The sequence below is a fragment of the Protopterus annectens genome, chromosome 6.part1 (genome assembly GCF_019279795.1).
Source record: "Protopterus annectens isolate FY-2018-M chromosome 6.part1, PAN1.0, whole genome shotgun sequence".
Lineage (NCBI taxonomy): Eukaryota > Metazoa > Chordata > Ceratodontiformes > Protopteridae > Protopterus > Protopterus annectens.
In genome coordinates this window covers 34379715-34402614 of record NC_056738.1, presented here as the reverse complement: position 1 = coordinate 34402614, position 22900 = coordinate 34379715, and the positions used below count along the sequence as shown (strand labels likewise).

Genomic DNA, 22900 nt, shown 5'->3' with positions numbered 1-22900 from the left:
ATAAAATGCTGGTCAGTTTGTACATGTTGCTAGTACACTGTCATTTTTGTATTGCAATTCCCCTTACAATATTTCACTCTACTATGCATACCATTTTGTAATAAAATACTATCCTCCTTATAAATATTTGAGCATTGCTTACAATGACCACATATAGTGGTCGCCCTCGTAGCACTAAATTTTAACTTGTGCATCTGTTAAAAACTTTCTTAAAATTCATTCCAGTCCTATATGTAAAAATAGGTTCAAGTTCCACCACACCAAACAATTCCTTGTTTGCTTTAAGCATACTCCAGTTTTTTCTAATGTCAAACGTTCCTGGAAATCCATTAAACTCAGTTGTACATGCTTTTTGAAATTTTTTATTTTCTCTGTTCTTGTCTAGAAAACCACTGGGAAGACCCAACAGAGGTTTGTATCTAATGCCCCAACCTCTTACTTCATCTATGACCATATACACCTTCTCTTCCAGGTAACCCCTTTCCATGAACATGTTGCTTAAATTGTACAATTCCTTATGTAGTTCTTCTTTCACTGAGGTCATCCTTGCAATACGAACAATCTGTCCTTTAACGAGGCTAAGTTTTTGAGCCATGGAATGATTGCTGGTGAAATGTAAATAACTATTACACCAAATCTCTTTCCTATATATTTTTGTACAATTGTACAGTTTAAGCAACATGTTCATGGAAAGGGTTACCCAGAAGAGAAGGTGTATATGGTCATAGATGAAGTAATAAGAGGTTGGGGCATTAGATAGAAACCTCTGAGTCTTCCCAGTGGTTTTCTAGACAAGAATATAGAAAACAATAAAAAATTTCAAAAAGCATATATAACTAAGTTTAATGGATTTACAGAAATGTTTGACATTAGAAAAAACTGGAGTATGCTTAAAACAAACAATTGTTTGATGTGGTGGGACTTGAATCTTATTTTTACATATAGGACTGGAATGCATTTTAAGAGTTTTTGAACAGTTGTGCAAGTTAAAATTCAGTGTTAAGAGGGCGACCACTATATGTGGTCATTGTAAGCAATGTTGAAATATTTATAAGGAGGATAGTATTTTATTACAAAACGGTATGCATAGTAGAGTGAAATATTGTAAGGGGAATTGCAATACAAAAATGATAGTGTACCTAGCAACATGTACAAACTGTCCAGCATTTTATGTTGGAAAAACTGAGAGGGCTTTGAAGGACAGAATGTACGAACATTCAAATGACATTAAAAATAAAAAAGGAGGCTAGTGCACTATATAAACATTCTTTGATATGTGCTGGTTTTAAAGGTTTTACATTTGGTATAATTGACATGGTTGGAACAAACACTAGAGGGGGTGATAAGAACTTGTTGTTAAATGAAGAATTGAAATGGCAGTTAAGGTTGAGATCTATTTTTCCCCCGGGTTTGAATGAGTATATTGCCATCAAACCAGTGTTATCGGCACAAGCAGTGGAAGTGTAGGTACCAACAATGGGTATGTTGAGTGAGTCCACCATTCTTAATATGTCACAGTTGGTTTAATTTTATTCATTTTCATTATTCATTTAATCTAGTATAAAGTAGGGACAACATTGGAAATACAAATGATGTGTTTTAAATGATATTCATGTATTGACACAATAGGGAGATGCTAGTGAGTCTTTTATTGATGGTCGAAAATGGACTATATTACTTTAAAAACATTAATTGGGTTTTAATTGCATTAATGGCACATGGTATAAAATGATTAAGTACAACATTTTTTGAAGTTATCTGATAAGTCTTGTCTTTCAAGACGAAAGCACTCATTTTGTTAAAGAATAAATTTGGCTACCACCTGTGGCATTGGACTTCTGTTTGTGATATGAGACAGAGAATAGTTGGAGTTTGAGTCTGTCCCTATAGGACAAGTGTTTAAGGCCTAGGATCCTCTTTGTGAGGTACTTTTGTGGCCTCCAGTTGCAGGTGTCTAGTGAGGTGCTTGCCAAATGGGGCATTGTACTCTGGGCTTAATGAGGGAAGAGTAGAGGGGAGATAATGACCTCTTTCTTCTTAGATGCAAAACCCTTGGTAATGAGATGTGCCACATGGGACTTTCTGACTACAGTGGCAGTCAAAAGAGAGGTTGCTGTCAACCTGTTTTCCCAGATCTCTTTTATAACACCTCCTGCATTCAGTGGACTACCATCAATGTGGCAATTCATGGGAACGGGGTTTTTCCCAAATGGGATAACAACACTTTTTTTGGCGTTGAGCTTAAGGCTATGGTTCTGACACCAGTCTGTCTCCGTGCGGCCATTCTGTAGGATGTCAACATCACTTGGGGAGTTTATAATAGCTCTCAACTTGCAATCGTTTGTGAACTGTCAGCCAGAGTCCCTTCATGTTGGCCTGGACTTAAGAGTAGATGATACCAAACAGGAGCGGACCCAGGACCCGAATCCTGTGGGACTCAACTCGTGACTAGTCTGCAATTTGACTTTGAGTAAGCTACTTTCACACTGTGGGTTCTGTCTGCGAGCCAGTTTGCAACCCACCTAGTGATATAGGGGTTGATTCCTAGCTTAGTGAGTTTTTCTAGGATTCCTGAGTGGAGAATGGTATCAAAGGCCTTGACCAGATCAAGGTAGGCTGTGTGAACCACCTTGCCTTCATCCACAGCTCTGGTGACTGACTCAAAGAAGTCGACAAAGTTGAGCGGGCATGATTTACCCTTCACAAAATCAAACTGTGTGGGATCCAGAGTTTGGAGATTCCCTATATCCTTGTTTACTAGGTCCATGATGATGTGTTCCATAGCTTTGCATATCAGACTCGTCAGGCTAATAGGCCGATAGTTCTCAGGGTCTGTAGTCTCTCCTCCTTTGTGGAGAGAGATGACTGTAGCAGAGTGCCATTCGGTGGGGACAAAGCCCGAGGTGAGGCTTTGATTGAACAGGGCACATAGGTGAGGTGCCAGTTCACTCTGTAGTTCATGTAGAACACAGCCAGGGATATTGTCAGGTCCCATAGAAGCTGTATTCTTGGCCTTGGACAGTGCTGATGTTCGTGTTACACTGCTGCAGTCATTACACTTGGGTTATCCTGCCGTCAGGCAGTCCCGCAGTCGGCCAGAGTTCCAAAGTCTTGGTCCGGCGTCGGTTGCTGTCGCTTCTTCCCTGATGTCAGTGCGCCAGGGGTATTTAAGATGCATCCGACGCCATTTTCTTCAGTCTTTCTTGCCGCGCGGTGCCCAAAGCAGAAGCAGTTCGCAAGTTGGTCGGCCGACTCCTGAGATTTTTGAAGTCGAATTTCTGATCCGAAGTCTTCAATAAAGCTAAGTACCCCATTGGGGAAACTTTTGTTTTCTTGCCTCTGACCGATGTCAGAAAAAGCTAATTGTATTTCTTGTGGGAAGCAAATACCTCATAAGGACTTCCACTCTTACTGTATTCCATGCCTAGGCCCTGATCACAACGTTACTAGTTGTCGGTTTTGTGCTAGATTTAACAAACGCACTATAAAAAGACGTTTTGATTTTGCTTTGCACTACTTTGGCCGAAGGTTCAATTATACCATGCCGTCAGATCAGCAGACTACCTCAATACCGAAAAAAACGCAAAGACAAGGATAAAGACAGGTATCCGAGGTCCAAAACCGACAACTAAACCTCTTCTAGGCCAGTCACCGGTTCTCAGTGAGGTGCTTTCGCAGCCCCTGACACCCGCTACCTCAGAGCCACAGGCCGCTTCCGACTCCCACATGGAGACATCTAGGCCTCTGGAAACTCAAGGTATTGGGCCTACGGAAACTAATCCCTCAGATGGGTCCAGAGCCGCTGAGCAGGCATCGGCTTCTGAGGGTGTTTTCAGACCTTTACAACTTGCCAAACAGCCAAGGCAAAGGTACCATTAAAGACAAACAAGTACAGCATTCTCCTGGACAGTCCTCCATGCCTAAGACACAGATGCTTAAAATGGCCGAAGAGCTCATTACTCTAATCAGGGGTTCCCATCCCCTTCCTGAGAAAAGGCCTAGGCAGGATACAGACTGATTCATCTGATCAGGTTTCCATTTCCTCTGATTCCTCCTCAGACCAGGGATACTCTCTACCCCCCTATGAGGACTCTGATGCTAAAGAATCTATCCCTTCAGCCTCTCCTCCTGAGGATTCTTCTTCTTCTGGGGAAACTTTACATACCATGAGGGAGCATTTCCATTGGGAAAGTCAGGATTACTCAGAATCCAAGAAAAGGCTCTGGGATTTCCTCTTATTGCCTCCGCACAGGCCCCTGGCTATTCCGCCTGTGCTAGATATTGTGGATGATGTGTTCTCTGAATCAAGTTTATCTCCTGACTCTGCCCCCTGCTCCAGCCAAGCCAGATGGGTATTAGAGTTCCTGACTCTCACAAGTTTCTTTACAAAAACCCTTCTGCTGATCCAGAAACTATTTCCCAGGGTCCAAAAGGGGTTAAGGCTTCCATTGCAAAAAATCCAGTACCCTCTGACAGATTCCAGAGCTTTGGATAGATGGAAGAAAGTATACACTTCTGCAAGTTTAACAGTAAGAGCTTTAAATTGCCAATTTCACATGCTTAAGTACCAACAATATTTAATGGCTCAGTTAAAACAGAAGATGCTTGCAAGCTCAGAAGCTCCTGATTGCAAAGAAATGCAGGATTTATTGCATGCAGTTGAACAGGTGGGAAAACATACTCTGCAATGTGGTTTTGATTCTTTAGAGGCCTCTTGTAGAGCCGCAGTTACAGGTTCTGTGATTCAAAGACATGCTTGGTTAAAAGAACAAAGATTACCTGATCATGTTGAGGCAAAATTATTGGATGCTCCTTTACAGCATGATACCTTGTTTGGTGTTAAGGCAGAAGAGGTGTTAAAGAAAATGGAGGATAAAGCTAAATCTATGCAAACAGTCAAAGATTTATTACAGGTACAGCCACCTTGCTTTAGCAGAAATTGGCCAACCAAGAATTGGTCCTTTCCAGTGTCAGGCCACAGAGAGGCAGATCTCAACCCCAAGGCTCAGACGGCAGTGGGGCACCTGGGCACCTCAATCCCAAAAGGAGGTGAGGACAAGTCTCAACCTTACAGGAAACTGTCACAATGACTTTCCCCTTCTTAAGCCAAGCACGTCCCTTTTGGAAGCCCCCTTGGGGGGAAAAACTAGCACTTTTTTCTCAAAACTGGCAAACAATCACCCAAGACAAATGGGTTCTGAATATTGTGTCTCAAGGTTACAGATTCCACTTTCATACTTTACCAAGGCTAAAAGGAATGCCAGACCTGTCACAAAATCAATGGGCAGAGGCACAAAAACAAATTTCAGCCCTCATGGACATGAGAGCTATTCAAAAAGTACCACAACAGGAACAAGGACAAGGATTTTACTCAAGACTCTTCCTGGTCCCCAGAAAGGACAAGGCCTGGAGGCCCATACTAGACCTTTCAAAATACTTACCTGGATATTCCAAAATTCAAAATGTTGACATTACAGCAGCTTCTACCCTTGCTGGGCAAGGAGGCTTGGCTTGCTACTCTGGACCTCAGAGGCATACCTGCATGTCCCTATCAGACAAAATTGCAGAAGATACCTCCGATTCAAAGCTGGTACAATGCACTACCCTTTGGCTTATCTACTGCGCCCAGGGTCTTCACAAAGTGCCTGGCACCAGTAATTGCATTTTGCAGACAAAAAGGAATTCAAATATATCCATGCCTGGACGACTGCCTCATTCAAGCAGAGACTGACATTCTTCTACAGCATCTGGCATTTGTAAAAAGGTTGCCAATTTCTCTAGGATACACAGTAAGGATACACAGTAAACGAAAATAAGTCAAAACTAGTGCCCTCACAACAGGTTATATTTCTGGGTGCCAGCTTAAATACAATGGTCCAGATGGCTTGCCTCATGCCAGACAAACAAGTTCAACTAACTCTATTTTCAATTACTGGCAAAGTCCCATCTCCCTGCAAGAAAAATTCTGCAGGCCCTGGGATTCATGGCATCCTGCATACTACTAATACCATATGGCAGACTGCATATGAGGAAATTATAATGATACCTAAAAAGTGTTTGGACTCAACACTCACAGTTTAGAAGCAGTAATACCAGTGATTCCCTGCCTACAACAGGAGTTTCGATGGTGGGCACAGGCTTGTCACCTAAACATGGGTCAGCCTTTTACCCAGCCCAAAGCCAGTCAAACTCTAACAGATGTTTCGGATTACGCCTGGGGAGCACACATGGCAGGAAAATGCATTCAGGGCAAGTGAACCACAGACCAGATGCATCTTCACATCAATCAGAAAGAGATGTTGGCTGTTCAAAATGCCCTAACAGCTCTCAAGGACCTTCTACATCCAGGACAATTATTACTAAAGACAGACAGCACCACAGTAATGTGGTACATAAACGAACAAGTGGGCACTCATTCTTATCCCCTATGCAGGCAAGCCATGACCTTGTGGAACACAGCTCTAATGTATCAAGTTCACCTGCAAGCAGAATTCCTGCCAGGAAAGAAAAATACTCTGGCAGACTATCTAAGCAGAAATATCATGGACCCTCACGGATGGAAATTGAATCCACAAATCTTTAGCATGGTAATGCAAAAATGGGGATGCCTAGACATAGATCTTTTTGCCTCCCCACTGAATTGCCAACTACAAAAATTCTGCACAAGGACTTATCGCAAACGAGCATAGAAAGTGGATGCTCTTCTCTTCAGCTGGAAAAACCTAAGAGTTTATGCCTTCCTGCCACTGCCTCTCCTTTTGAAGGTACTCCTAAAAGCCAGACAAGAAAAATCACAGATGATCCTGATTGCTCCAGACTGGCCACGCCAGCACTGGTACCCTATCTTAAGGAATTTGGCTCAAGGCCCACCATGGATTTTGCCTTAAATTCCACACGACTCAACAAATCAATCGGATCCTGCACGGTCAGCTCAAAACCCTAAACCTGGCTGCATGGCAGATACATTAGTCAAACAGGCAGCACCTCAAAGCTGTTATGGATGTCATTTTGGAGGCCAGGAAGCCTAGCACCAGGAAAGCTTACTCAGAAAAATGGAAGAGATTCTGCGCCTGGAACCAGGCACAAAGCCTTGACCCTCTTGTTCCAAACATTCCTCAGATTTTACAATACTTAACTGAGATGCTGGACAGAGGCCTATCCTTCTCATAAATTAAGATCCCCGCCTCTGCCATTTCAGCACATTACAACACGGATCCTCCTTTATTCTCTCATCCCTTGCTAAAGCAGTACCGCAGAGGGGCTAAAAACAAGACCGCCACGGAGAGCACCAACACCAGCTTGGGACCTCAAATATTTTTTTTGGAAGAACTGACCCTACCACCTTTTGAGCGAGCCAATACAGCCGATCTAAATTTTTTATCATGGAAAACAGCTCTGCTCCTGGCAGTAACTTCAGCACGAAGAGTCTGAGCTACAGGCATTAATGGCAGTTGAACCTTTTATAATTTTTCATCAGGACAGGGTATCTTTAAGGACAAACCCTACCTTTTATGCCAAAGGTGGTATCTAGTGTGGCTAACCATCCATTTGTCAACTTTTTTATCCAAACCCCCAACCATCCATTCGCCAACTTTTTATCCAAACCCCCAGAATAAAATTTCTGCATTCTTTGGACATGCACAGGCAGCTACGCTTCTACTTGGACAAAACAAAGGCTTTCAGGAAAACTGAGCAACTGTTTGTAGCGTATGCTGCCGGATCACAGGGCAAGGCTATCTCAAAGCAGACTATATCCAAATGGATAGGACACTGTATTCGATACTGCTACACACAGCACGGAAAATCCGTCCCAAATAACATTAGGCCACATTCCACCAGGGCAACAGCCACTTCAACAGCCTTTCTCAGAGGAGTACCTACCAAGGAAATTTGGAGGCTGCAACTTTGAGTTCAGTGCACACCTTTACCAAGCTTTACCACCTGCCTCTTTACTCTAAATCCAGAACAGGATTTGCCACTGCAGTTCTGTAGGGCCTCATAGCCAGTCCTAACTCTTTTTATAGACCAGCCACCCAACTTTAGCTTTTAGATTCTACCCAAGTGTAATGACTGCAGCAGTATAACACGATGAACATAGTACAGTTTTGTACCTACCATAAATGTAGATGTTAGTGTTCACACTGCTGCAGTCCAGGTTACCCTCCCTCCATCCCCTCTGAACTAGCTAGACTTGTCTATACCTTTCTATCCTATACAACCTTTGGGGTGCATTTGCTGGTAACCTAAGGTATTGTTTTTATTTTATATGTATATTTTTGATTAACAGTATGTATTGCCTAACTACTTGGGGGCACCTGACATCTGGGGCAAGAAAAACTGAAGAAAATGGTGATGGATGCCTCTTGTATACCCCTGGTGCACTGACGTCAGGGAAGAAGCAACAGCAACCGACGCCGGACCAAGACTTTGGAACACAGGCAGACTGCAGGACCACCTGACGGCAGGATAACCCAAATGACTGCAGCAGTGTGAACACTCGAACATATACATTTATGGTAGGTACAAAACTGCACTTTTTAACCTGTGCAACAGTAATACTGGGTGCTTGGCAATCTACTGGTATTGTACTGTGATTGGCCCTTTGGGAGGGGTAGAGAGGGGTAAAGTTGGCACTGAATCTCTCGCCCAGTATATTGGCAATATCTGTTGGCTTGGTATAGGAGGTACCATTGTGCAGTAGCTCAGAACAAGTCTGGGTATTGCCATGGAGATTCTTTACATAACTGTAGAAGGCCTTGTGGTTGTTTTTACTGTCTGCTGCAATTCTGTTTTCATAGTAGCTTTAGAGGATTTGATGAGGGATCTCAACTTTTTGTTGAGGCTGATGAGGGAGTTTTTCCAGTCTTGGGACTTCACCTTATACTGCTACTGCATCAGTTTCCTCTTCCTGTTGTAGAGTTTATGGCAGGGGACCACCAGACAGATTGGCTTCTTTTTCTTTTGGAGGAGAGCGTCTTGGTTTTATTGGGTATGGCGAGATCCATGCATTTGTGTACGTGTTCGTACAGTGCATTGGTGTATGATTTGGCAGTCATGCAACTATTCTCCATTTGCATGGGTGCCGTGAAGTTGGCCACCTCTGTTTTTAGGAGCCCAAAGTTAGCTTTGGAGACGTTTTTCATGGTGGTTACATTTTGGGGTGGAGGATTTCCAAGGTGATTAGTTTGTGGTCACATGTAACCAGGGAGGAGCTGACTATTGGTGTAGAGCAACAGTCGCCCATGTTAGTCTTGACCAGGTCAAGGCTGTTGCTACTTCTAGTGGGGGGTAAGAATGAGCTGGTCCTGAGCACCAGAATTAATGAACTCCAGGAAACGTTAGGAAGTGTATTGTTACAGGAGTAGTTTACCCAGTTAATGGAGGGGTAGTTGAAGTCACCTAGTATGAGTGTTAGCTTGGACCCTAATATTCTTCAGGGTGCTTAGGAACGTGGAGTGTGAGTCTTGGGACATGGTTGGGGACCTATTGCAGGCTGTGACCTGAATCTCTGTCTTACCCAGTGTTAGCTGCTCCTGAAGTTTCTGATGCATTATGTTGGGCTACCGGTCTGGAGGTGTGCGCACCCTTTATGAATATGGAACAGACCTATCAACCCTACCGAATAACTCATTTTTACAGAGATTTGGGGTCCCAATAATGGGGTGCCACGATTCTTGAGTGGCATCCCATTATTTCCGATTTTTCAATCCATTGTTTAGATTTTCGTGCTTTCGGGGCTGACGTAATCACATGCGCGATGACGTCAGCATGCCTCGTGTATATTTGAATGCTGGGAGGACTGCCATTTGGGCAGAATACAGGATTCATCTGTTGCAAGAGGATTTAATTTTGTGGTACTGTTATGCACTATGCCGTTCGGGCAGAAGGATTTATTCTCTTCAACCGCAGAACTGAGCCACAGATTTCTTTATTTTACTGCGGAGCTGAGCCACGGATTTCTTCACAGACTGCCGTTCGGGCAGAAGAATTTCTTCAACCACTGCAGGAGGATTTCTTTATGCAGAGCTGACTGAGCCAGAAGGTGCTGTCTTCGGTATTATAGAGAATTAACTGCAGAGCCATGGAGTTTAAATAGGTCAGTGAATTTGTGTCTGTGTCTCTGTCGGTCATTGTAGAAGTAAAGCAGTATGCACACACTAGTGTTTATGGTAAGTTAGGTGAAGTAGCCAGGTAATGGGACATTGAAATGGCTGCAGTGGGACTCTGGTGCTGTATTTTGGATCTCGTCGTTAGTTTGCATTTGAAAGTTGGTATCCCACAATTCCATTGGAGTGGGAGGGGTTGTGTAATTATGTATGCATATTTTACATTAATCAGCGTAAAGATTTGTACCCATTTTTCTTGGGCCTTGTCCAGATTTTTGATGTTTCCAGGTTGAGGTATGTGGAAACACCACCGCCTTTGGAGCTTTGCTCCAAGTTTTGGAGCTAAAAGGTGTGGAGAGTTACAGCCTGGTAGTGTAGGGGTGCTGTCTACTGCCTTGAACCAGGTCTCTGTTGCAGCACAAATGTCGATTTTCTCCATTTTAAGGAGTGCTTTGAGCGAGTGCATTTTGAGATTTAGACTTCATGCATTGAGCAGCATGACCTTCCGATTGCATTTGCTTGTAGCTGATGTCCTTCAAGAATGCAACTGCAGTCATAACATGTGGGTTGTCCTGCCTCAGGCAGCCCTCGGTCGGCCGGATTCCAAAGTCTGAGTCCGACGTCGGCTGATGTCGCATTTCTCTCAGACGTCAGAGCGGCTGGAGTATATAAGCATCAGCCGACGCCATTTTCTTCAGTCTTTCTTGCCGCGCGGTGCCCGAAGCAGAAGCAGTTCGCAAGTGCCGGTCGGTCAGCTCCTGTATTCTACGATACCGAAGTCATCAAAAAGCTAAATACACCGTTGGGGACCTTTTCTTGCCTCAGCCGATGTCAGAAATTACTGAAAAAGTTAACAATTGTCTTTTTTGTGGTAAACAAATACCTCATAAGGATTTCCACTCTTACTGCCTCCCTTGCCTGGGCCCAGACCACAATGCCTCGGCCTGTGTAGCCTGTGCTCGCTTCAACAAGCACACTCTCAGGCACCGGGCGGAGTTCGCTGAAGATTTTTTCGGCGATAAATTTGCCTACACTATGCCGTCTGATCTTCCGACATCGCAAACTCCCAAAAAGCAAAAAGACCGGGACCGACATCCTCGGCCCGCGTCTACCACTGACTTCACGCCAAAACCTAGCGCGAGTGCTCCGGTTCCCTCTGAGACGGTCTCTCCACCGCTCCGAACCGAAGACACCGCATCACCGACGACTCCGATTCCAGACCTTACTCCGCCAGTTATAGATTTTCCTCCGGATACTGAAACCGAGGAAATGCCCGAGACCATTGCTGTAGACAAGGTCACTCCTGCACGTGGAGCTGCCAGGCCGCCTATGGCCATGTCTATTAAGGCCTACACTAGGGCTAAGGCAGCTAGCAAAACAAAGCATATTACTTCTAAATCATTACCTCAGCCGACTCCGGAGACAGAAATTATGTCCATGGCTGCTGATTTAATTTCCATGATTAGAGGTTCACAGACCCATCCTGAGAGAGCATCCCAGCCTCCTCCTGATAAGACCCCGGGTTGAACCCTCTGACCCTACTCCTTCAGATGAAGACCCTGAGGGCTCTGTCCACTCTGATAGCCAGGAAGAGCTCTTCCAGACCTATGAGGACTCGGATGCAGAAGATTCCATACCTTCGGCCTCCTCTCCTGAGGATATTTCTTTTGGGGAAGTTCTGCACACCATGAGGGAACATTTCAAGTGGCAGGGCCAGGAATATTCTGATTCCAGGAAACGCCTTAGGACTTTCCTTAAGAAGCCTCAGCACAGGCCCTTAGCTATTCCTCCTGTACTTGATGTTCTGGATGACTTGTATTCTGATTCTAGTGCTACCCCTGATAATCTCCCTCCTGCTCCAGCCAAGCCAGACAGGTATTACAGGGTCCCAGAAACTCATTCCCATTTATTCAGGGCCCATACTGTTGATTTGGAAACTATTTCACAGGGGCCTAAAGGAGTTTCAGCCTCCACCTCAAAAAATCCTTTGCCCTCCAACAGAGAAGCAAGGTCATTAGAGAGATGGGGTAAAAAGGTTTACACATCCACTACCTTATCTATGAGGGCTTTAAATTGCCTTTTTCATATGTTCCAATATCAGGATTATCTTTTAGAAGATTTACAAAAAACATTAGCTTCTCCTGATCCTTTAGACAGGAAGACTTTGCAGGAAGCTGTACATAACACTCAGCAAGTAAGCAATCACTTCCTGCAGTGTGGATATGATGCACTGGAAGCTTCATGTAGGGCAGCTATGACAGGGGCAGTGATGCGTAGACATGCTTGGTTAAAAGATCAACCTCTACCAGATCATGTAAAAGCAAAACTTCTGGATGCACCTTTGGAAAAGAACAAGCTTTTTGGTGCAAATGCTAAGGATGTGTTAAAGACCATCGAAGAAAAAGCAAAATCAGTTCAAACTGTAAAGGATTTCCTCCAGGTTCAACCCCCCAGATTCAGTAGGAATTGGCCTTCAAAAAACTGGTCCTTTCCTAATTCCGGAAAAGTTTCAAAGGGGTAAGAACAGACGTGGCGAGGAAGAGGCCAATACAGAGGCCCTTACAGGGGCGTCAATGGCAGCCAGGAAACCAAAGAGGTGGCCTTGGGGTTTCTCCTGCCCAACAACCACAAACTCAATGACTTTCCTCTACTACCGCCTACCAGGGAACAACTAGAAGCTCCCTTGGGCGGGAAATTATCTCTGTTTGCAGAAAACTGGCACAGACTGACAAAGGACAAATGGATTTTGGATATTATAGACAGAGGGTACAGGTTTCATTTTCATACCTTACCAAGAAAACAAGGCATGCCAAATCTACCACAACATCAAAGGGCAGAGGCTATCAAGCAAATCACTCTGCTAACTCGAATGAAAGCAATAGAAAGAGTTCCACAACAAGAACAAGAACAGGGGTTTTACTCAAGACTGTTCCTTGTTCCAAGAAAAGAAACTCAATGGAGACCAATACTGGACTTGTCCGCATTAAACACCTTTCTCATAGTACCAAAGTTCAAAATGCTGACTCTACAGCAACTCCTTCCCATGCTGGGCAAGGAGTCGTGGCCGATTACTCTGGACCTCAAGGAGGCATACCTGCATGTCCCAATCAGACACAGCTACAGAAGATACCTCAGATTTCTTGCAGGGCCAGAGCATTATCAATTCTCAGCATTGCCATTTGGCTTATCGACTGCGCCCAGAGTGTTTACAAAATGCCTGGCTTCAGTAATTGCTCATTGCAGGCTCCAGGGTATACAAATTTACCCGTACCTGGACGACTGCCTCATACATGCGGACGACAAATTGATGTTGACAAAAAACCTGGAATATGTCATACGATACTTCAAGCTCTGGGATACGCAGTCAACTTCCAAAAGTCAAGACTGCAGCCATCCCAGCAAATAATCTTCCTAGGAGCCAAACTAGACACAGCCTCTCAGATGGCTTACCTGACAGAAGAAAAGCAAGAGAAGTTAACTCAATACTTCAAAGGTTTAGCAAAACTCACCCAGATGACTGCAAGGAGATTCCTACAGGCCCTGGGTTACATGGCATCCTGCATTCTACTGGTTCCATTAGCAAAACTACACATGAGAAAGCTTCAATGGTACCTAAAAAGCTTTTGGTCTCAGCACAGCAACAACTTGGAGACAATCATACCACTCATTCCATGCTTACAAAAGGAATTCCTATGGTGGGCCTCGGTGAGCCAGGAAAACACAGGTATGTCATTCAAAAAACCACAGATAACACAGACCATGACTACAGACGCCTCAGACCTCGGATGGGGGGCGCACATGGAAGGCAGGTGTATACAAGGACAATGGTCTCCAAAGGAAACACATCTGCATATAAACCAAAAGGAAATGCTGGCAGTAATGCATGCTATCGAGGCTTTTCAAAACCAACTCCAGCAAGGTCACTTAATGATACGGACAGACAACATCACTGTGTGATGTGGTACATAAACAAGCAGGGGGGCACCCACTCTTACCCCCTTTGCAGACTGACAATGCAGCTTTGGGAGAAATCACTGAGTCTAAACATCCAGTTACAATCACAGTTTGTTCCAGGAAAAGACAATGTGTTGGCAGACAGCCTAAGCAGGAATTTCACAGATCCACACGAGTGGAGGTTACATCCGAAGGCTTTCAGACAACTCACTTCGACATGGGGCAAGCCAGAAGTGGACCTATTTGCCTCTCACCTCAATCATCTCCTACCAAAATTTTGCACAAGGACATACCATTCAAAGGCTTGGAAAATAGATGCTCTTTCATTCAACTGGAACTCCCTAGCAATCTATGCATTCCCACCTCTGCCACTGATGACTTCAGTATTACTAAAGATCAAAGCAGATAAGCCCAAGGGAATCATAATAGCTCCGGATTGGCCAAGACAACACTGGTACCCACTACTACGGAGCATATGCCACACCAGGAGGTGGGCCCTCCCTCTGTGGCCTCTACTTTTGACTCAACACAATTTCGAAATTCTGCATCCAAGCCTTCAGACTCTGCAGTTAACAGCCTGGGAGATCCCATAAATAACTTCAACTTATCTCTCTCCAAGGAAGTTCAGCGGATACTAACAGAGGCTCGAAGACCGTCCACCAGAAAGGTCTACTTAGCAAAGTGGAAAAGATTCAGCAATTGGAATACCAGCAAAGGGCGTGATGCATCATTACTGAACATCCCACTTATCTTGGAATATTTGGCAGATATGTTACAGAGTGGCCTCTCATATTCTTCAATAAAGATACATGCATCTGCTATTTCAGCTAGATACAACACTGATCCTCCTGTTTTTCTCACCCTTACTAAGACAATTCCTCAGGGGAATCAAGAACATTAAGCCACCAAGAAAGGCCCCAGTGCCAGCCTGGGACCTCAATTTTGTCTTAGAAAAACTGACTCTACCTCCTTTTGAGCCAGCAGCTTCAGTTGACTTGCAATTTCTTTCATGGAAAACAGCCTTCCTGTTGGCAATTACCTCAGCAAGAAGGGTTTCGGAACTACAGGCCCTAATGGCAATACCACCCTTTATCATTTTCCACAGAGACCGGGTTTTATTAAGGACCAACCCTACCATTATGCCAAAGGTGGTATCTAGGGTTTCTCTAAATCAAGCCATTCATCTGCCTGCTTTCTTCCCCAATCCTGAGAATAAGGGGGAAAGGCTTTTGCATACCTTGGACATTCATAGACAACTTCGATACTACCTGGACAGAACCAAGGCCAGTAGGAAGTCTGAGCAGCTTTTTGTAGCATACGCCCCTGCAGTCCAAGGAAAAGCAATTTCAAAACCGACTATTTCTAAATGGATTGGACATTGCATCAGATTCTGTTATTCCTTTCATGGAAAGACTGTTCCAGCCTATGTCAGACCACATTCCACCAGAGCTACAGCCACCTCTACAGCATTGCCTTCTAGAAGCTGCTACATGGAGCTCCGTGCATACATTCTCAAAACACTACAATCTCCCCTTATATTCCAGATCCAGAGCAGGCTTCGCTTAGGCAGTCCTGCAGGGTTTGATTGCCACACCATCTCTTTCCTAGAGCATACCTCCTCCCCCAGCTAAGCTATGGTATTCTACCCACATGTTATGACTGCAGTTGCATTCTTGAAGGACATAGTACAGTTTTGTACCTACCATAAATGTAGATGTCCGAGAGACATGCAACTGCAGTCGGGTTTTCCCTCCCTCCATACCCCTCTATGCTTAGGGTCCACTCCTATCCCCCTCACTCTTAGCTGGGGATATCGGTTATGGTGTATTTGTTTTATTGCTCATGTAATTGTTTGGAATCCTGTTTTTGTCTTTCAATTTGATAACAGCCTTCCTTGGAGGGCATCTGGGGCAAGAAACACTGAAGAAAATGGCGTCGGCTGATGCTTATATACTCCAGCCGCTCTGACGTCGGAGAGAAATGCGACATCAGCCGACGTCGGACCCAGACTTTGGAATCCGGCCGACCGAGGGCTGCCTGAGGCAGGACAACCCACATGTTATGACTGCAGTTGCATGTCTCTCGGACATCTACATTTATGGTAGGTACAAAACTGTACTTTATGGTGGTAATGTGGTCTTTGGAACACCACCTAAAAAAGGCAGTAATGGGGTGGCAAGAGCATTGACCAGTATCCAGAAGCCCAGGGGTGGCAGATGCAGGCCATCTCTGGCAAAGCATCGAGGTCTGTAAATATGTCATCCCAGACAGATGCTGGATCCCCTTAGTGACACCAGAAACTTAGCCATTTGATAAAATCAATCATTTTCTGCTTGTACTGCGGTAGCATTCTGGGTGATGGTAGGATGCTGCTCAGGGCTAGGGTCATAACCAACTGGGCTACATAATCAGAGAGCGCCTCCATGTTTCTTTTCATGTAGGCCAGGGAGATGCTTCTCAGGTCATTCACACCTACATGTGCAATGACTGAGTCGTATTTGTACCTATTGTTGAGAGACCCGAGTTCGTACATTATGGGACGGATCCTGGTACCCGACAGGCAGCGGACTGTTACTTTCTCCTTATTCAATGTAGTGAGTGGGACATCAGTGTGCCTCACTATAGAGTCACCTATGACTAGTGTGTTGGGCATGCCGTTTTGAGTTAGGGGTTTTGGTTGAGTGGCATACTGTTTAGGAGAGTTGTGTCTCGTGTTGTGGTGGTAGAGTGCTTTTCTGCCTTGGAGGTCTCTGCTGTTTGGGTAGATTTATATTGAGATCCTCTGCTTAAGTGGGTGTGGTTTGTGGTTTGTGTTTTTATGTAAAGGCAGTTCTGGCGTGTTCTGGAGGGTGATGTGTTCCATGTGGTGTGGTGCAAGTGTTGACCTTCTTATCTTGTGTTCATGTTATAGTTTTAACAGGCCTTATTTTTTTTAGGTGTGCATTTATTTGTTCACCTTTATTTATATCATGTCTTGTATGTCTTGCTACTTTTGGTTTTGCACTAAGTTTAGCATCACTTTTACCCTGTGTGTTTCTGAGTTTACGTTTTTTCTTTTTCCTGACTCATAGTAGTGATTCATCTTTGCACTATTTTTATTAGTGTCTCTTGTGCCATGCCAAATTGTTGTGTTGAAGAAACGAAGCAAACTTTTGCCTGTCAAGAGACCCTCAGGCTGTGTTGCGTTTAGAGTTTTATAGTTCTTTATTTGCTACAGTGAAGCATTCCTTATGTGTAAGGTGTGTGGTGTTTTGTTATTTTGTGAACTCTGACTAACTTGGAGATCAGTTCTGAGTTTTATTAGTTTTGGTCATGCTGTGAATTTAATGAAACTGCTGATGTCCAAAGCTCAAGACATGAAATCCATCTTGTTTAACTGAAATATTCATAATTTGTATGACTGAATCAGGAATTTATATTTCATTTATTTTTATTTTTGTGGTGGGACTGAAGGATGAGTTCCAGATACCTTGGGAGTCTGTAGTTAAGTAGCTTCTGAACTTTATATTATAGTGAACCTGCCTCCAGCTTTATAGAAACTGCACTGTGTTTTGGTGTCTTGATTGTGGACAGAAACATTTCTGGTTTAATAAAGCATTAATACAAGGTTTACATTTTTTTTTATTAAACAGGAGCCAAGAGTTTTTAACCCAGATGGCAGTTTAAAGATATTTGCGGTAGACTGTGGGATAAAGTACAACCAAATCCGCTGCCTCTGCAGCAGGGGAGCATGTGTGACTGTTGTTCCATGGGATTATCTTCTTGACAGCAAAGGTATGTAATTCATGTACAGAATTTTTTGTGTGTGTCATATGTTGAGACCCTTGCATAGTAATTTTCTCCTCCTCAGGAAAAATATAGTAATTCCTTTTGTGTGCTTGAAAAAGAAAATGAGACGTGACTTTAAATCATATTTGAATGGATAACTTAATTTGTGACAGTTTGTGGTCTTTGTCCAGATATAAAGACAAATGTTTATTCGGCATAAGTGTAGGTTTCTGAACTTTAGGGTGGGATGATTGTGTGCATCTGCGTGATTTTTCTCTGTCTGTGTGTGTGTGTCGGAATGTCCCTTGTACTTTAGAGATGTAGCATAAAACAGCTGCTGCATCTTCAGAATAACACATGGAAGTTAGTTTTCCACATTTCAGCATCATTTAAGTAGGGATTCTGTTTCACTTTCCGGGATTGTATTTCAGGCTTGCTCGCTTGTTTAGCAAACCTGGCACTTTTGAATGTTAAGACGTGTGCCTTTCTGTAGGTCACAGTGGCTCTATTCTGTCTACCTTACACCCAAAGGTCCATGATCATTTCTGAACATTTGGCTGTTTTTTCCTGATTTTAAGTCTCTGCAAGCAACTTCATTACTCCTGAAGTGCAAGTCTTTCTTGTAGTTTGTGTGGTGGGTGAGTTTTGAGATCTATAGATATAGATAAAAATATATAGATGTATGTAGCTATATCTGTTAATATACGTGTGTATATAGGTGTGTATATATCTATATAGAGATATAGATGTATATGTAGATATATATATATAGAAAGGTGTGTGTGTGTGAGACATGGAGGTTGTAGACATGGAGGATATATATATATAAATATATATATATATATATATATTTTATATATATTTATTTATATATATATATATATATATATATATATATATATATATATATATATATATGTATATATATATATATATATATATATATATATATATTTATATATATATATATATATATATATATATATATATATTTATATATATATATATATTTATATATATATATATATATTATATATATATATATATATATATATATATATATATATTTATATATATATATATATATATATATATATATATATATATATATATTTTTTATATATATATATATATATATATATTTTTTATATATATATATATATATTTTTATATATATATATATTTTTATATATATATATATTTTTATATATGTATATGCGCACACACACACACACACACACACACACATATATATATATATATATATATATATATATATATATATATATATATATATATATATATATATATATATATATATATATATATATATATATATAATCTACAGTGTGTGTCTGTGTGAACTCACATGTGCTCACACTTTTATATGGGTGTACTAAATATGACCAAAACAGCCTTGTGGCAGAATGTCAAACACAAATGTCAACATGTCACTAGATATGCATTGAAGAAAATTCTGCAAGTATGTAAATCTACAAAAAAATAGTTTAACAGTGCTGTATTTTAAAAGGGAGGAGGTAGGTCCCCCATGCACCATCCATGTGTAGGGCTGCATGAACTGCAAGATCAACCAGTCTCCAGGAAAGGGTCATATTCCCCAAATCCAGGTATTGCTTAACGTGAACATCCACTGAATAAATTGTCAGCTAATCAAACGTCAATGTTAAGCCTGCTAAATTAAAGTTTGTTCTTGTGATTATGGGACTGTTTGGTTTATGAAGATTGAGATCATGTCCTTGTGGCCAGATAAGCTAGGTGCATGTCATCCTTGAGGAGTCTATAGGATACTGAAACTTGGGGATTGCGCTTCCAGTCTTTCCTGGTAGCTCAGAGATTTTTTAAGCCCTTGATCTCAGTTAGGAATCTCTTTTTTCTCTTTGCTTGATGTGTGTAGTGAAATGCATCCCAAAGGGGGCACTGTGTTCTATAATAGGCCTAATTAGTGCATAATACAAGGAAGTAAGAACTTGCATCATTTGCAGCAAGTTGGTTAAAGTAAATTGATTTTCTAACCATCATTACAACATGATGTCAAATGATTGAGAACTATCCACCTGTATTCTAAGCTGTTTTTCTACATTCTCATTTTGGAGTGGGTCGGTGCTTTTTTGTACTGTAAGCTGGAGAGGAAGGTTTGATTGTTGAATTTGATAATGTGGCATGATTTGACATTTAATTTGACTCCTTTTAGTAACAAATGTAAGCTCATGGTGGTGTCTGTGTCAGAGCGGAGTTGAGGCTGGCACCCAGTTTCCAGTTATCTGCAAATGTGGCTAACCCGAGGTCTTTATGGTTTGGAGATCAGAGAATAAATACTGAGTAGCAGAAGTACCAAGACAGATCCCTAGAGAACATTAGTGGTCAGCTTCATGCTGTCGGCAGAAGCACCCAGCTTGCTCGCTGTCTGGGTTCTGTCCTAACTATTAAGTTGCATAGGGATCAGTTTGGTGTGCATTTAAGTTATGATGGCCTAAGGTATCAGATGCCTTAACAAGATTAAGGTATGCTGTATGTAAAGTGTGCCCAATGTCTACTGCCTGTGACTTTTGCGTTTTTTACCAGATTCAAATAGGGTTTTTCTTGTGACAAAGCCAGGTTGCTTGAAGTTTGATCAGATTGATATCCACATTAATTTGGTTTATTACGTGTTTCATGGCTTTGCATATGACACTTATCAGACTTGGTCTGTAATTTCTGGGGTCAGTGGTGGGGGGGCCATCCTTCTGAAGTGCCACAGCTGTACACCATACATGGGGACAAATCCAGCTGCTAAGTTCAGATGGACTATGTTAAGGAGTTGGTCTTCCAGTTCATTAGTGCTGTTTATTAGATAGCCAGATAAATTTATCTGTGTCTGGAGGGTGTATTTTTTGTTTTACAAAGATTTAGTAAATGATCTTTGGTGATTTGGGTCTAAGACCTTCACGGCTATGTGGCATCTGTATAGTTATCATCTGGATAAAGTTTGTACTGAATTTGTCTGCTAGTATGTTGGCAATACCCAGTGGCTCAGAGTGGGTGTTTCTGTTTTGAATGAACTCTGAGCAATGTTGAGTAATTGCATCAAGAGAAGGATTTGTACTTTACTTTTCAATGCTAGCCTGAGCTACCTGATGGAAATTTTCAGTTCCTTTGATAGCTTCTTGATGATTTCCTTCATCTGAAGAACTTTAGTTTTGCTGTATTTTTTACAAAGTTGTTTTACCGTATGATTTATTTATACTTATGGAACACCATGCTACTTTGCTTTTAAATTTTCAGTTTAGTTTTGGTATAGTTCAGACAGTTGTTAAATTTACTTAGGTGAGAATAGAGTTTGTTTGCGTAAGCACTTGCTGCATTAGCATATCTGGTAATACAGTTGTGTGTGAATTTGGAGACTTCGTCGTATAGTTTTAGAATCTTTGTTTGGAGTCCTTGAATTCAGTAATATTTGTATATGAAGGTTGAAAGATTTTTTTTTAAAACAAACTTCATTATTACATATGATATAGGCATTCATGCATTTATATATGAAAAAAGTGACATTTTATTTGCAAACATTATATACAGTGCAAACTATATTGACATAATTGTAGTTGCAAACATTATACATCGCTTGGGTGTCCAGTCATTGTTAGTTCAACATTACATAGCTCATTAAAATTCTACCTTCTTTTAAACCTCTTTCCTGCTCTGCATGTATTGTTCCCACAATTCCCCACATGTTCTATGTAATTGCTCCTGCTGTTTATTTCTTCTTCGGCTTTTCCCGGTTAGGGGTCGCCACAGCGAATCACCTGTCTGCTCATGATTGGCAGTGGAGATGTTCATTGTGTTACACTGCTGCAGTCATTACACTTGGGTTATCCTGCCGTCGGTCCCGCAGTCGGCCAGAGTTCCAAAGTCTTGGTGCAGCGTCTGTTGCTGTCCCTTCTTCCCTGAAGTCAATGCGCGAGGGGTATATAAGATGCATCCGACACTATTTTCTTCAGTCTTTCTTGCACGGTGCCCGAAGCAAAAGCAATTCGCAAGTGCCGGTCTGCCGACTCCTGAGATTTTCGAAGTCGAATTTCAGATCCAAAGTCTTCAATAAAGTTAAGTACCCCGTTGGGGAAACTTTTTTCTTGCCTCAGACCGATGGCAGAAGAAGTTAATTGTATTTCTTGTGGGAAGCAAATACCTGAAGGACTTCCACTCTTACTGTATTCCATGCCTAGGCCCTAATCATGATGTCGCTAATTGTCGGGTTTGTGCCAGATTTAACAAACGCACTATAAAACGACGTTTTGATTTTGCTTTACACTACTTCGGCCGATGGTTCAATTGTACAATGCCGTCGGAATAACTGATGTCTGCAATTCTTAAAAAAAACGCAAGGACAAGGATAAAGACAGGCATCAGAGGTCCAAAACCGACTAAACCTCTTCTAGGCCAGTCGCCGGTTCTCAGTGAGGTGGTTTTGCAGCCCCTGACACCCGCTACCTCAGAGCCACAGGCTGCCTCCGACTCCCACGTGGAGACAACTAGGCCTCTGGAAACTCAAGGTATTGGGCCTACAGAAACTAATCCCTCAGATGGGTCTGGAGCCACTGAGCAGGGATCGGGTTTTGATGGTGTTTTCAGACCCTCACAACTTACCATTAAAGCACCAGCCAAGACAAAGACACCATTAAAGACAAAGAAGCAAGTACAGCATTCCCCTGGACAGTCCTCCATACCTATGAAACAGATGCTCAAATTGGCCGAAGACCTCATTACTCTAATCAGGGGTTCCCATCCTCCTCCTGAGAAAAGGCCTAGTCAGGATACAGATAGAGTCCTCTGATCAGGTTTCCATTTCCTCCGATTCCTCTTCTGACCAGGGATACTCTACCCCCCCTATGAGGACTCTGATGCTGACGAATCTATCCCTTCAGCCTCTCCTCCTGAGGATTACTCTTTTGGGGAAACTTTTACATACCATGAGGGAGCATTTCCATTGGGAAAGTCACGATTATTCAGAATCCAAAGACGCTCGGGGACTTCCTTTTGTTGCTTTAGCACAGGCCCTTAGCTCTTCTGCCTGTGTT

At 42.4% G+C, this 22900-nt stretch overlaps 1 protein-coding gene across 1 annotated transcript in view; it reads left to right on the top strand.

Annotated features, from left to right (window-relative positions):
* Nucleotides 1–22900, top strand: part of CAD (carbamoyl-phosphate synthetase 2, aspartate transcarbamylase, and dihydroorotase) — a gene marked incomplete in the record, with an annotated part of 2299829 nt that overhangs the window by 178452 nt on the left and 2098477 nt on the right. The window contains 1 exon segment of the mRNA XM_044075466.1: nucleotides 17693–17834. Within this exon segment, the coding sequence (XP_043931401.1) occupies nucleotides 17693–17834 (142 nt within the window).